Source organism: Prionailurus viverrinus, unplaced genomic scaffold (assembly GCF_022837055.1).
Source record: "Prionailurus viverrinus isolate Anna unplaced genomic scaffold, UM_Priviv_1.0 scaffold_62, whole genome shotgun sequence".
In the NCBI taxonomy this organism is placed as follows: Eukaryota; Metazoa; Chordata; class Mammalia; order Carnivora; family Felidae; genus Prionailurus; species Prionailurus viverrinus.
The window spans coordinates 296,059-310,740 of NW_025927624.1; the positions used below are offsets into that span (position 1 = coordinate 296,059).

Consider the following 14,682-nt stretch of genomic DNA (forward strand, 5'->3'; position numbering starts at 1 on the left):
GGGTAAATTGATGTGAAACTCACAGGCAGGTTAAGCAAGGATGGAGTGACTGGCTCCAGAATTGATGGACAATGCAAAGATCTAGAAAAATGGCAGAATAATCTGCTCAGTTTGGTTTCATTATACTGACCACCTCAGCTACAGTCATGGACCATGAAGAAGGAAGATGAAAACACACAGAAGGGGAAATCCTGGGATTCTTTTTCTAGGGATGTAATACATATGTGTAAATAAAATGCCTCAGTGTAAACAACAACAACAACAACAACCATAAAAAAAAAAGAAAACAAAATAAGGAACTGTGTCTAGGATATACAAAGAATTCTGAAAACTCAAAAACTAAGAAAACAAACAAATTTTTAAAACAACCAAAGATTTGGACAATTCAAAGAAGATACACAGATGGCAAACAAGCACATGAAAATATGCTCGCCATCATCAGTTATTAGGGAGATGTATATTGAAATCATAATGAGATATATACTAAATATCCATCCGAATGGCTAGGATTTAAAAAGCTGACAATACTAAGTGTTCATGAATATGTATGTAGGAATTGGTGCTCTCACAGACTGCTGGTGGGAGCAGCTTTAGACTTTAGAGCAGCTTTACAACTCCTTTAGAAAACAATTTGGCAGCTTCATAATAAGGGAATATGAAGGGACATGAGATTTTTAAGGGTGATGAATATGTTAAGTGTCTGGATGATGGTTATCATTTCATACGTGTAAACATATGTCAAAACTATCAAATGACACACTTCATATATGAACTAAACTTCATATATGAACTAAAAATGTTGGATACGAAAATCTCTTTCACAGGAAGAAACGTCTAAAACAGTGGATAAGACACAGACGGAAAGAAGGATGTAAAACCATACAAGATGAAGCCAGAGGACTGTGGCCTTTAACCTAATAGCAATGAGAAGTAATAGCTAAGCTTTAAGCAAGGGGTACCATGATGAAAGACACATTTTTTAAAACATATACTAATTATGGTTGCAGTGTAGACCAAGGTCCTGGGAGGTAGAACAGCAGGGAAAACAGTCCTGAGGTTATTTCAGTCATCTAGGAGAAAAATAATGACCTGACCTGGGTGAAGGCACAGAAGAGAAGCAGAGTTAACAAACACATTAGATGTGCCATTCCCACTAAGAAAGGTACAGTAGAAATGATGAGTCTTTGGCTGAGAGGATACAATAGTGCTCCTTTTATTTTAATACAAAACGTATTTCTGAGATGAGCAGCTCTATAATACAGCAGTGCTCTATGGTGCAGTAGTAGGCAAGGTTGCACATGTTACTACAGAAATATACGTAAAAAGACTTCCTACCTTTACAATCCATGCCAAGTTGTTCGATCAGCAACATGAAATTCTTAGAGTAAGGCAACTCACAATGCTCTGAAGCTGTTTTAGATGACTGAATGAAGTCGACAAGGTCATCCATAGAAGTAATTTGCTTTTTGACCTACGAATGAATAATACCATTTCAAAATGTCCCCCGAATATTTATAAAATATACTAGGTGTAGAGAAGTGATAAATAGCCATCTTTTTATAAAAGCAAAAACAGGGGCACCTGACTGGCTCAGTCGGTTGAGCATCCGACTCCATTTTGGCTCAGGTCATGACCTCAGGGTTCCTGAGTTTGAGTCCCACGTTGACCTCCACAATGACAGCATGGAGCCTGCTTGGGATTCTCTCTCCCCCTCTCCCTCGGCCCCTCCCCGACTTGTGCGTGCTCTCTCTCAAAATACATTTTAAAAATAAGTGAATGAACATTTAAAAGCGAAACCATAGAGACTTTTAAAAAGAACGGATTTTTATCAAAAAGACACTGTTATCCATAGCTAGTATTTCTAAGTAACTTTTTCACAGCAAATGTCTCTACAACAAAGGAAGATTTTCTATTTTTTCACTACATCTTTCATAAAGTAATTTTTTGCCACTGAACAATATTCCTAACAAATATGTATCAAAATAATATAATAAAATAAAAATAAAATAAATAATAAATAAAATAAAATTACATTGTCTCTTTTGCTTACCTTGTTCTTTTTCTTAGAAATTTTCTTTGCAGGTCTGAAAAAAAACAACAATTGTTTTCAGGCAAGTATTAAATACTTAAAATACAAAGCATATCTAAACCTATTGTTTCTGATATAAAATCTCTGCATTTGAAACTAATTTTCTACAAAGGGGATTAAACAACAGAGTAACATTAAACAACATCGAAAACATACTACTGCTAATATTAACAAAGGATTAGGTTTATCCAGTTCTAGTATATGTGCTGCTGAAGCAAGCACAACAAAGTACTAAAGTTAGGTAAAAACTAACAAAAGCAAAGGAAAATCCTAATGCTACTTGCATTATTTGATAGGAATAATACCATTGTTTGTGTTGTTGTCATTTTACTAAAAATAAGCTTTTACTGGCACTAAAACCTACTTGGAAAGTGCAAGTTAAGTCCCTATATGAAAGAACCCCTTTTTAACAATCATGATATTAACGTGTTGGAGACTCACTATGCAACTACTCTCTAGGCATTACTATGTGCACTTTACATGTCTTCAAGGTATTTGAAGCCCCACAACAATCCTATGAAGTAGGTTATTATATTAGGTATGTTACACAGGAAGAAAATGAGGCACAGAAAGTCGAAGTGACTTGCCCAAGAAGCCCTAGTCGCTGGCCAAGAACAGACCCTGAATTCAAACCCAGGAATGTGCCTTCGAAGCATCTGTTTTATACTACGTGGTTAAAGTAACACTCTAGTGTTTCTAACTAATATGACAGCAAATGTATCTATATTATGATTCGATTTCTAGCTATAGTGATACATAACAATTTCTGAATCTTACACATTTTTTAAGAGACTTTATACTTGGCAAGATGGGAAATCTACTTTCAATAAACTAAAGATTTGCTTCTTCTAGAGAAGTTCCTCAACAGGCATTCATTCATTCATTCATTCATTCATTCATTCATTCCACTGTTTATCCCCACATTCAACACATACTTATTGAGCATACAATCTGTGTCAATGGCACTGTTGGTACAGGAAGCATGATTTTGGTCATTTAGAGCTCTCTAGTCCAAAAGGAATAATCTGTTATGGATCACTAGTTTCTTTTACAATTGTAAATAAACAAAATCTTCCCCTTTCCCCAGAACCTAAATAATATTAACTTAATAGAACCAGATACTTTAAAGTCCCTAACAAAATCATAGCTACTTGTGATACTATCAAAGGCACTGGATATCTATAAAATCATCAAGGAAGGATTACTTTTATTCAGAATGGCCTCAGTGTTTGCATACATTTATGATAAGTGTGTGTGTGTGTGTATACAAATATATACATATAGAACTTATACACATATACTTTTATAAACATACATAAGAAATTATAGATATAGTTTGTATATTATGCATATACATATATATAATATGTATTATACATATAATATACATATAAGAAATATATAAGAAATTATACAGCCATATATATAAATATATATATAAATATATATATTTAATTAATTAATTATTTACTTTTATTTAATTATTAAATTAAATTAATTTACTTATTTTAAATTATTTTATTAAATTAATTTAATTAATTTAATATATTTAATATATAAATATATTTTTATATATGTATGTATATACTTGCATACATACATATATATTTTTAAATCTGCACATTCAATTGTATGAGAATACCCCATTGTGGAACCAATTCAGAATAAACCAACTTCTTGCACAAAATCACATCAATAAGAGTACTAAAGACAATTACTATAATTTTTTTTTCAACGTTTATTTATTTTTTTTGCGACAGAGAGAGACAGAGCATGAACGGGGGAGGGGCAGAGAGAGAGGGAGACACAGAATCGGAAACAGGCTCCAGGCTCTGAACCATCAGCCCAGAGCCTGACGCGGGGCTCGAACTCACGGACCGCAAGATCGTGACCTGGCTGAAGTCGGACGCTCAACCGACTGCGCCACCCAGGCGCCACTATCATTTTTAAAAGGTAATGTAATACAATCAAAAAACTTCCTAATGTTTGGAAACGGAAACAAAATTAAATTAACTAACCATGTCTATATCTATTGATCATTTCCAACAGAATACATTCTCTAAAGCCCCCATCTTAAAATAAAAAGAGAAAGAAAATGCCTTTGCAATTCACATTCTTTTTCAGTTATCATCCATTTGTCTATTACCTTTCCCTATTAAAATGCTGTAAGGAGTTGTTTACACTTACTCATCTTCCATGCTTCCATGGTGACTGCTGAAACTGCTCCTTGACAAAGTCACTTACCCTCATCACAACTTTTCAAGCAGTGTGTTTGATATGTTGAGTATTTCTTGCTTTAGCTTGGACCTACCTACACTACAGCATTTTATTTCCACAAAGGTAATCACTGCTAAAATTCCTTCACAGGCACATAAAGAATTTATAGATTTTACCTGCTTTCATGCTGATCCTTTTCACTGAAATGGCTGCCATCATTCTTTTGTAGTGGACCACCAGTTAGGGCATCTGCCTTCTGCAACACTGGTGTGATCACAGATCCTTTTGATGTCCCTTTTTCATTTTCACCTTTCTTTAACTTCTTCATATGTAAACCAGGTTCCCTCCTTAAAAGAAAAACAAACAAAGCCATTAAAAAGCCATAAAAAAGCCAATGTTTTCTAATAATTTTACTGATGAAGAATAAAAAGACAATTTTCATCAAGTTCTGAATTTTACCCATCTGACTTAATTTGATTAATTCAGAGAACAGTGCTGAAGTACCAACCATACACAAGGAAATACTCATCTGGTGCTTCAAACACAGATAAATATACAAATAGAATACAATGCGATTTGTAAGAATGGACATGTGAAAAGCTGTAAGTGAGGACAAGAAAGGCTTTACTGAAGAGGGAAAATAAACAGCAGAGGTCATCAGGGAAAACAACAGGAGAAAACCATTTTCTTAGAGATTAGAATGTGAGCACAAAGATTACACAGATGGCATCTAGGTGCCTTGAAAGGAAAAAGTATAAGCTTTTAGGAACTTGGGGAAAAAACATAAAATACATGGAAGCAAGTAGTAAGAGATCAGTCAGGAAAGATTCTGAAGAACCTTGAAGGTTACACTAAAAAATTAGAGTTCATTTCCTAAAGGCAGTGACTCTTAGACATGGGAGTAATAACTAGATGTGTGCTCTATTTTTGGCGTTGCTTTGAAATATAAGAATTCTTACTTTCAACAAAGTTTTAAAGTAGCATGAGGTCCATATAAAATGAAAGAAGAAATCAGGGAAATATCTTAGGGGAAAAACTACTTTTAAAATACCCATATGTCAGAGCGATATCAGTATGATAGCTGAACAAGATGTACCTTGTTGTGTCTCCCCACCTACAACAAACTGGCATCTTATCCACCCACCGGCAAAACTGCCTTTGCAGGAGCTGTGGGAATCTAGCACCATATTCCAAGGGACCGAGGAAAAGTCTTGCCTACCCGTGCATCAGGTAACAGGCAGACATACTACAGTCTAATCTGTGGACCTAGCAATAGCCCATAAAGTGCCTCCAGCCACTCCCTCTCAGCCACATCTGGGAGTCCCTCCCTTGAAAACACTCTCTAAGATGATCACCCATGGATGAGAGAGCCTTTTTGGAAAACCAGGTGTCCTGCAGAGAATTTCCAGCATACCACTGGAGCAAAAAAGTCAGGTTGGACACACTAAGAGGTAGTCACTAAAGACTGGAGGAAGTGACTGCTACTTCAAACGCAAAGACAGCAATGCAAAACTGCAAAGAATATAAAATATCAAGGAAATATGATACCATCAAAGGATCACAATAATCTTCCAGTAATCAATCGGAAACATATGGAGATCTGTAATTTATTCAAAAGAGAATTCAAAAATAGCAGTTTTATGGAAACTCAGTGAGTTACAAGAAAAACACAAAAAGCCAATTCAATAAAATAAGAAAAACACTCTATGAATAAAATGAGAAGCTTAACAAAGAGCTGGAAATAGTAAAAGCTAAGTAAACAAAAATCTTGGAGCTGAAGAGTATAATGAAGGAGATGAAAAAAGCAAGAGTGATCACTGACAGGAAATGGATCAAGCAAAAAAAATGTGAATTGAAAGACAGGAACTATCAATTTATCTAGTCAGCATAGAACAAAGTCAAAAGAATGAAAAAGAGTGAGGAAAGACTATGTGACTACAAGTGAACCCTCATAAGGCTATTAACAATGTCTCAGGAGAAACCTTCCATGCAAGGAGGCAGTGGGATTACATATTAAAAGTGCTAAGAGAAAAAAGACTACCAATCACTAATACTTTACTCAGCAAAATTATCCTTCAGAAATCAAATCGAATAAATACATTTGATACACCACATTAACAGGATAAAAAAAAATCATATCATCATCCCAGCATGGGAGAAAAAAGCATTTGACAAAATTCAACATCTTTTCAGGATAAAAACTCTCAACAATGTGGGTACTGAATTTTCACACCTGGACATAATGAAGCCCAATATGATAAGCCCATAGCCAACATCATATGCAGTGGTAAAAAACGGAAAGCTTTTACTATAAGTTCAAGAACAAGGCAAAGTTGCCCACTTGACTACTCCTATTCAACAGGATAGAGGAAGTCCTAGCCAAAGCAGTCAGGCAATAAAAGGAAATAAAGACATCCAAATCAGAAAAGAAGAAATAAAACTGTCTTTGTTTGCAGATGATATGTTATTATATATAGAAAATCCTGAAGATACCACCAAAAATCTGTTCCAAGGATGAAGGATACAAAATCAACATTAAGATGCAGGGGTGCCTGGGTGGCTCAGTCAGTTAAGCTTCTGACTTCGGCTAAGTTCATGATCTCATGGTTGGTGGTTCAAGCCCCCTATTGGACTCTGTGCTGACAGTTCAGAGCCTGGAGCCTGCTTTGGATTCTCTCTCTCTGTCTGTCTCTCTCTCTCTCCCCGTCCCCTGTTCACACTCTGTCTCTTTAGCCTCTACTACAAAGCTGTGATCATCAAGACAGTATGGTATTGGCACAAAAACAGACACACAGACCAATGGAATAGAATAGAAACCCCAGACGTGAACCCACAAATGTATGGCCAACTAAACATTGACAAAGCAGGAAAGAGTATCCCATGAGAAAAAAAGACAGTCTCTTTCTTCTGGGAGAACTGGACAGCAACATGCAGAAGAATGAAATTAGACGACTTTTCTTACACCATACACACAAATAAACTCAAAATGGATGAAGGACCTGACTGTGAGACAGGAAACCATCAAAACTCTTGAGGAGAAAGCAGGAAAAAAACCTCTTTGACCTCCGCCGCAGCAATTTCTTACTTGACATATCCCCAAAGGCAAGGGAATGGAGAGCAAAAATAAACTATTGGGACCTCGCCAAGATAAAAATCTTCTGCACTGCAAAGGAATCAATCAACAAAACCGAAAGGCAACCGACAGAATGGGAGAAGATATTTGCAAATGACATATCACATAAAGGAAGGGCTAATATCCAGAACCTGTAAAGAACTCACCAAACCCCACACCCACAAAACAAATAATCCAGGGAAGAAATGGGCAGAAGACATGGATAGATACTTTTCCAAAGAAGACATCCAGATGGACAACAGACACATGGAAAGATGCTCAACGTCACTCCTCATCAGGGAAATACTAATCTAAACCACACTGAGATATCACCTCACGCTGGTCAGAGTGGCTAAAATGAACAAATCAGGAGACTACAGATGCTGGCGAGGATGTGGAGAAACGGGAACCCTCTTGCACTGTTGGTGGGAATGCAAACTGGTGCAGCCACTCTGGAAAACAGGGTAGAGCTTCCTAAAATAATTAAAAATAGAACAACCCTAGGACCCAGCAATAGCACTCCTGGGAATTTACCCAAGGGATACAGGAGTGCTGATGCTTAGGGGCACATGTACCCCAATGTATACAGTAGCACTTTCAGCAATCGCCAAATTATGCAAAGAGCCTAAATGTCCATCACCCAACGAATGGAGAAAGAAGATGTGGTTTATATATACAGTGGAATACTACTTGGCAATGAGAAAGAGTGAAATCTGGCCATTGTCAACAACATGGATGGAACTGGAGGGTATTATGCAAAGTGAAATAAGTCAGGCAGAGAAAGACAGATACCATATGATTTCACCTATATGTGGATCCTGAGAAACTTGACAGGAGACCATGGGTGGGGGGTCGGGGAAAAAAAGTTACAGAGAGGGAGGGAGGCAAACAATAAGAGACTCGTAAACACTGAGAATAAACTAAGGGTTGATAAGAGGTGGGGGAGAGGGGAAAGTAGGTGATAGGCATTGAGAAGGGCACCTGTTGGGATGAGCACTGGGTGTTGTATGGAAACCAATTTGACAATAGATTATATTTAGTAAAAAAAAATTACAAAATCAGCATCAAGAGATCAGTTGCATTTCTAAACAATAACAATGAAATAGCTGAAAAAGAAATATAAGGAAAAAAATCACCTTCCCCAAAGCATCAAAAAGAACAAAATACTTTGGAATAAATTTAATCAAGGATTTCTGAATGATAGGTACAGTAAAAACTACAAGACATTGGTAAAAGAAACAGCAGAGACACAAACAAATGGGAAGATACCCCGTTGTTTATGGATTCAAAAAATTAGCATCATTAAATATCCACATTACCTGAAACCACCCACAGAGTCAATGCAATCCTTGTCAAAATTCCAATGACCTTTTTCACAGAAATAGGAAAAGCATTCCTCAAATGTGTAAGGAACAAGAAAGACCCCAAATAGCCAAAACAATCCTAAGAAAGAAGAACAAAGCTGGAAGCATCACACTTGCTGGTGTCACACTATTACAAAGTTATGGTAATAAAAACCATATGAAGTTGCGCAAAAACAAACACAAAGATGAATGAAACAGAATCAAGAACCCAGAAATAAACCCATGCATAAAGTCAACTAAAAACCCATGCATAAAGTCTCTTTGTTAAGAGACCCAAGAATACTCAAAAGAGAAAAGGTACTCTCTTCAATACATGATGGTGAGAAAACTGGATATTAACATGCAAAAGAATAAAACTGTGCCTCTACCTTACACCACTCACAAAAGTCAACCCAAACGCAAATAAAGACTCCTATATAAAATCTTAAATCATAAAACTCCTAGAAGAAAACAGAGGATAAAAGCTCCTTGACATAGATCTTACAAATGATTTAGGATAGGACATCCAAAGTACAAGCAATAAAAGCAAAAACAACCAATGCAATCAGCAATGTTTCTGCACAGCAAAAGAAACAAGCAACATGACGGAAAGGCAACCTATGGAAAGGATGAAAACATTTGCAAGCTACAAATATGAAAAACGTCAATATCTAAAATGTGTGAGGAATTCGTACAATTCAACAGCTAAAAACAAATATAATTAAAAACTGGGCAAGGCACCTTAAAAGACGTCTGTCCTCAAAACATATTCAAATAGCCAAGGGTACACAAGAAGGTGCTCGATATCACTATTCGTCAGGGAAATGCAAATCAAAACTGCAGTATATAGATATCACTTTGACCTATTAAAATGGCTATTGTCAAAAAGACAAGAGATATCGTTGGCAAGGATGTACAGGAAAGGAATTCCTTGTACTCCTGTAGGACTGTAAATTGGGACAGCCACTACGTAAAACAGTATGGTGGCTCCTCAACAAACTAAAAATAGAACCTCCATATGAGCCAATAATCCCATTTCTGGGTATATGTCTTAAAGACATGACATCCTTACCCTGGAGAGATATCTGCAGCCCTATGTTTATTGCAGCATTATTTACAATAGTCAAGAAACATGGGGCGCCTGGGTGGCTCAGTCGGTTAAGTGGCCGACTTCGGCCCAGGTCATGATCTCTGGTCCGTGAGTTCAAGCCCCGCGTCGGGTTCTGTGCTGACAGCTCAGAGCCTGGAGCCTGTTTCAGATTCTGTGTCTCCCTCTCTCTGACCCTCCCCCGTTCATGCTTTGTCTCTCTCTGTCTCAAAAATAAATAAACGCTAAAAAAAAATTTAAAAAATTAGTCAAGAAACAACCTAAGCATCCATCAGTGGATCCATGGATTAAAAAATATGGCATACAGTTACAATGGAATATTTTCAGCCACAAACAAGAAGGAAATCCTGCCAGTTGTGACAACATGAGTGAAACTTGAGGGCTTTATCCTTAGTGAAAAGAAGTCAGACACAGGAAGACAAACACTGTATGATCTGACTTATATGTGGAATTAAAAAAAAATTACACGAAAAACAGAACAGACTGGTGGTTGCCAGGGTTAGGAGGCTGTGAGAAATGGGTAGATATTGGTCAAAGTGTACAAACTACCTGTTACAAGATTAATTAATTCTGGGTATTTAATGTGCAGGATGGTGATTACAGTGAACATATCATTTGAAAGTTGCTACAAGACTAGATCATCACAAACAAGAAATGATATTTGTGTGAGATGATGGAACTATTAACACTATTGTGGTAATCATTTGACAATATAAAAGGATTGTGTATCAAATTAATACAGGTACACCTTACAGTTACACAGATGTATGTTACTTATATCTCATAAATCTGGAAAAACTTCAAAAATTCAAAAGTACTCACATGTTATTATCTATTGCTCAGAAATAACAATCATCTGATTAGTTATGCTTTTGTTTAAAAAAAAATGGTTTGCAGCGCCTGGATGGCTCAGTACATTAAGTGTATGACTTTGGCTCAGTTTGTGATCTAAGGTTTGTGGCTTCGAGCCCCACCTCAGGCTGTGTGCTGACATCCCAGAGTCTGGAGCCTGCTTCGGAATCTTTGTCTCCCCCTCTCTCTCCAAATGAATAAACATTTTAAAAAATTTAAAAAAATGATTTGGTAACTTTTGCATACTTTTCGCCTAATATCTAATCCTGATAGAAAATAATGGGGGATTCACCAAAAAGAAAATTATAATTCTGTTTTCATGGACTAAATGCATGCAACAGAATATTATTACCATACAGCTACGTACGTTTCCAAAAATAATAAAAATTTCCCACAGATTATTTAGGACTTAAACATGAGCCCCGAAGAGCACCAAAAACAAAAACAAAACTAACAATTGTGTTTTTTTTTCAAAAAACTGTTATACAGATAACTTTTTTCATGGAAATAACATCCAAGAAAAGAAGAACCTTTGTGAAAGCAATTATCAAACAATTCCTCTCGACCCAAACTTCAAAAATGAATCTGTAATTATAGAATTTGAAATAGCTTTCATTTTGAACCCAGTCAATAGAAGCAACTTTTAAGTAGAAAACATCTGGTGAAAGCCACCTCAAACTTAGAAAAAACAAAACAAAACAAAACAAAACAAAACAAAACAAAACAAAAAGAAACCCTAACACGTAGCCATGGTAACAAGAAGCCACCAGAATCAGTTTTAAATGTGTTAATCAATGCCCACCAGCCCTACTCACCAACCAATCCATTTCAGCTCCTTCCCTCTGAAAGACAGCGAATAAAGGACAAAAATGACTCCAATACACATGCTTCAGTGTGCCAACCAATCCACAACAGTCTCACCCAAATAAGCATGGTGCTTCAGATGATGAAAAACCATTTAATTTTCTGAAAGTCCCCTAATTTGTAAACTCTACTCTTCCCCATACCCTGTATAAGAATAGCAGACTGCTCTGTTAAAAAAGACTATACCTAACCAGCATAGCTCACTCTTATTTGTAAGTGATCAATTCCAACTTCATCTTTTTATTTCAGATATTGAGGGCTCATAATCTTTGGCAAGAAATTTTAAAGTCCTATAATAATTTGCCACCATATTTTAGTTTCCTTAATAATTATAAAGGAAGTTTGCTATTCCTTTGATACATTTAACCATAATGAAAACTAACATAAATACAACTAAAAGAACAAGTAGCAAGTAAACACAATATTGGGCCCCCCAAAATCCAAAAACTGTATATAACTGACAGGTTTACTTGTCAGAATGAACCCACGCCAAAGTTTGTCAAGGTGGGGGCTAGTATTACGTTAAAAACTATACACACAAGTTAAACTCCGTTCACTCAATAAGCATTATTGAATAAGTACTATATAGACTAGAACATTTTCTAGGCACTGAGGACATGGCAACGAAATGATAACAATCCTACTCATGAGTGAAGTAAACATACAATAACAATAGGCTACACAGGCAAAATATACAGTATTAGAGGAGAAAAACTAAAGCAGAGAAATCACATTTTGATGTGTTATAGGGAAAAGGGTAGTTGAAGTACTAGTCAGGATGGCCAAGAAAGGCCTTGCTGAGAAAGTGACTTTTAAGCAAAAACCTGAAAGGAGAAACAAACAAAAAAGGAAAAAGCAAGCCATGAGGTATCTGAGGGAAAGCATTCCAGATAGAGTCAACAGCAAGCACAGAAGTATGTCCGAAGTACTTAAAGAGTAGTGAGAAATCAGTATGGCTGGACAGAATGAAAGGGGTAGAAAAGAGTTCAAATCAGAGAGAGAGAAGGAGACACCTGATCATATCCAGGCCTTGTCGGCATTAGGAAGAGTTTTGGCATGTACTCTGAGCGAAATGGGAGGCAATTAGGCTTTGAGCAGAGGAAGGACACAATCCGACTTACGTTTTCCTAGATCCAATGTGTTTAGAATTAATGGAAACAGAGGAAAAACAAAAGAAGAAACAAACAAACAAGAAGACCATTTAGCTACCTATTACACCAATATAAACAACAGATGATAGTCTATTGGTCATGGAAGATGTGTTTGGATTCTCGATATATTTGAAGGAAGACATGACAAGATTTGCTGACAGATGAGATGTGATGTGTATGAAAAAGAAAAAGAAAAGAGAAAGAAAAAGTGAAAGAAAAAAGAAAAAAAAAGACAGGAGTCAAAGATGACACCAAGTTTTTTAGCAGAGCAACACACAGAACTGTTATTAACTCAATTAGGAAAGACATGAAAGGCAAATATTAAGAAAGCATATCAGGAGCTCAATTTGGGACATGTTAAGTTTGCAATAGCTATCCAGAAAGAGATATCAAGTAGGCAGTTTGATATGCGGGACTGGAATTATGGAGAGAGATCCGGGCTGGAGATGTAAACTTGAGGATCATTAGAATATACAAGATAGTAAAAGTCAAGAGAAGGAAAATCAAAGGCAAATTCCTGGAAGACATCAATGGGTTAAAAGGTGGGGGACGAGAAGAAACAAGCAAATCAGGCTGAGGTGTACAGACTAGAAAGGCAGCGGGAAAATCAGGTGAGTGAGTGATAGCCTACAAGCAACATGGAGACAGAATTTTGGAGGAGAGAGTTTTCCATTGGGTCAAATATCGCTGAAAGGTTAAGTAAAATGAGATGTATGAAATTGTTTCGATTTATTAAAGTGAAAATCGGTGGTAACCTTGAAAAAACAATTCTGGAGTAGTGAGAAGGAAAATTGCTACAATGAATTCAAGAGTGGATGGGAGGGAGGGAAATCAGGATCAAAGAGTGAAGAAGGCTCTTGAAGGATTTCATAGCTAAGTGGAATGGTCATGGTTGATCTAATTTTCTATTATTGCTGTAGTTTTCAAATGTTACATACTGATTAGGTAGTATTTTTGTAATATTTGGAAGTCTTAAAAATTGCATATAGGTAACACTAGGTTTTGTTTTGTGTGTGTGTGTGTTTTTTTTTTTTTTTGCTTTTTTAAAATGCCAGACCAAGGTACAAAATAACTCACAAAATTATACACTGAGAAGACTCCTTAAATTTTTTCTAGATATATATAAGCTGATTACCATTTTTCTCATGCTTAGAAAGACCACAGAAAAACGAAGTTTCAAGGGCAGTATTTCGTGCTTGATAAAAATTATTAAACTCTAAGGGCACCTGGGTGGCCCAGTCCACAAAGCATCCAACTCTTGATTTCAGCTCAGGACATGATCTCTATGTTCTCATGATCCCTCATGAACCCTCATGATCAGGTTCTCTAGCTTCGAGCTCTGCACTGACAGCATGGAGCCTCCTTGGGATTCTCTCTCTCCCTCTCTCTTTGCTCCTCCCCCACTCATGTGTGCATGCGCTCTCTCTCTCTCTCTCTCTCTCTCTCTCAAAATAAACAAACATTTTTAAAATGTCACCCAACTCTGGGATATTTTACACTATCCAAAGTAATGAGTCATATTAAAATTTTATACACAGAAGTAAAAGGAGTTGGGAATGCAGAAAATAGTCCTACTTTGTAAACTGAATTGTCACAAATTGTATACCATGAAGGCACTGTTGAAAAATTTGGTGTGGTTCATGTTGAAATATATTCTCTAAAAAGGCAGGATAATGGCATGCAAGCAAGGTACCTTTATAAAAACGATTCATTGCATTACCAGCATCTTGCTTTATAGCACAGGGGCCATGAAATGTTTATATAGAATATGAGACATGTTGCCACGTGAATCCTCTTGGCAATATTCAGATTAAGTTGAGGGTCCAACATTGGAGCACTCATGCACTGGGAAACAAAACCAAAAATCTAATAACTAGCAATTTTGTTGGTAGACTGCCAGTGTAGCAGGAAACTTCCGTTTTCAATTCAGGAGATATTCAAAGTAT

At 36.5% G+C, this 14,682-nt stretch overlaps 1 protein-coding gene across 1 annotated transcript in view; it reads right to left on the minus strand.

The window, feature by feature from the left end:
- LOC125159788 (ankyrin repeat domain-containing protein 26-like) overlaps positions 1-14,682 on the minus strand; it is a 708,468-nt gene that overhangs the window by 65,125 nt on the left and 628,661 nt on the right. The window contains exons 44-46 of the mRNA XM_047848410.1: positions 4,483-4,653; positions 2,051-2,084; positions 1,336-1,471 (exon numbers count right to left, since the gene is read on the minus strand). Coding sequence (XP_047704366.1) covers positions 1,336-1,471; positions 2,051-2,084; positions 4,483-4,653 — 341 coding nt within the window. The remainder of the gene's footprint in view (positions 1-1,335; positions 1,472-2,050; positions 2,085-4,482; positions 4,654-14,682) is intronic.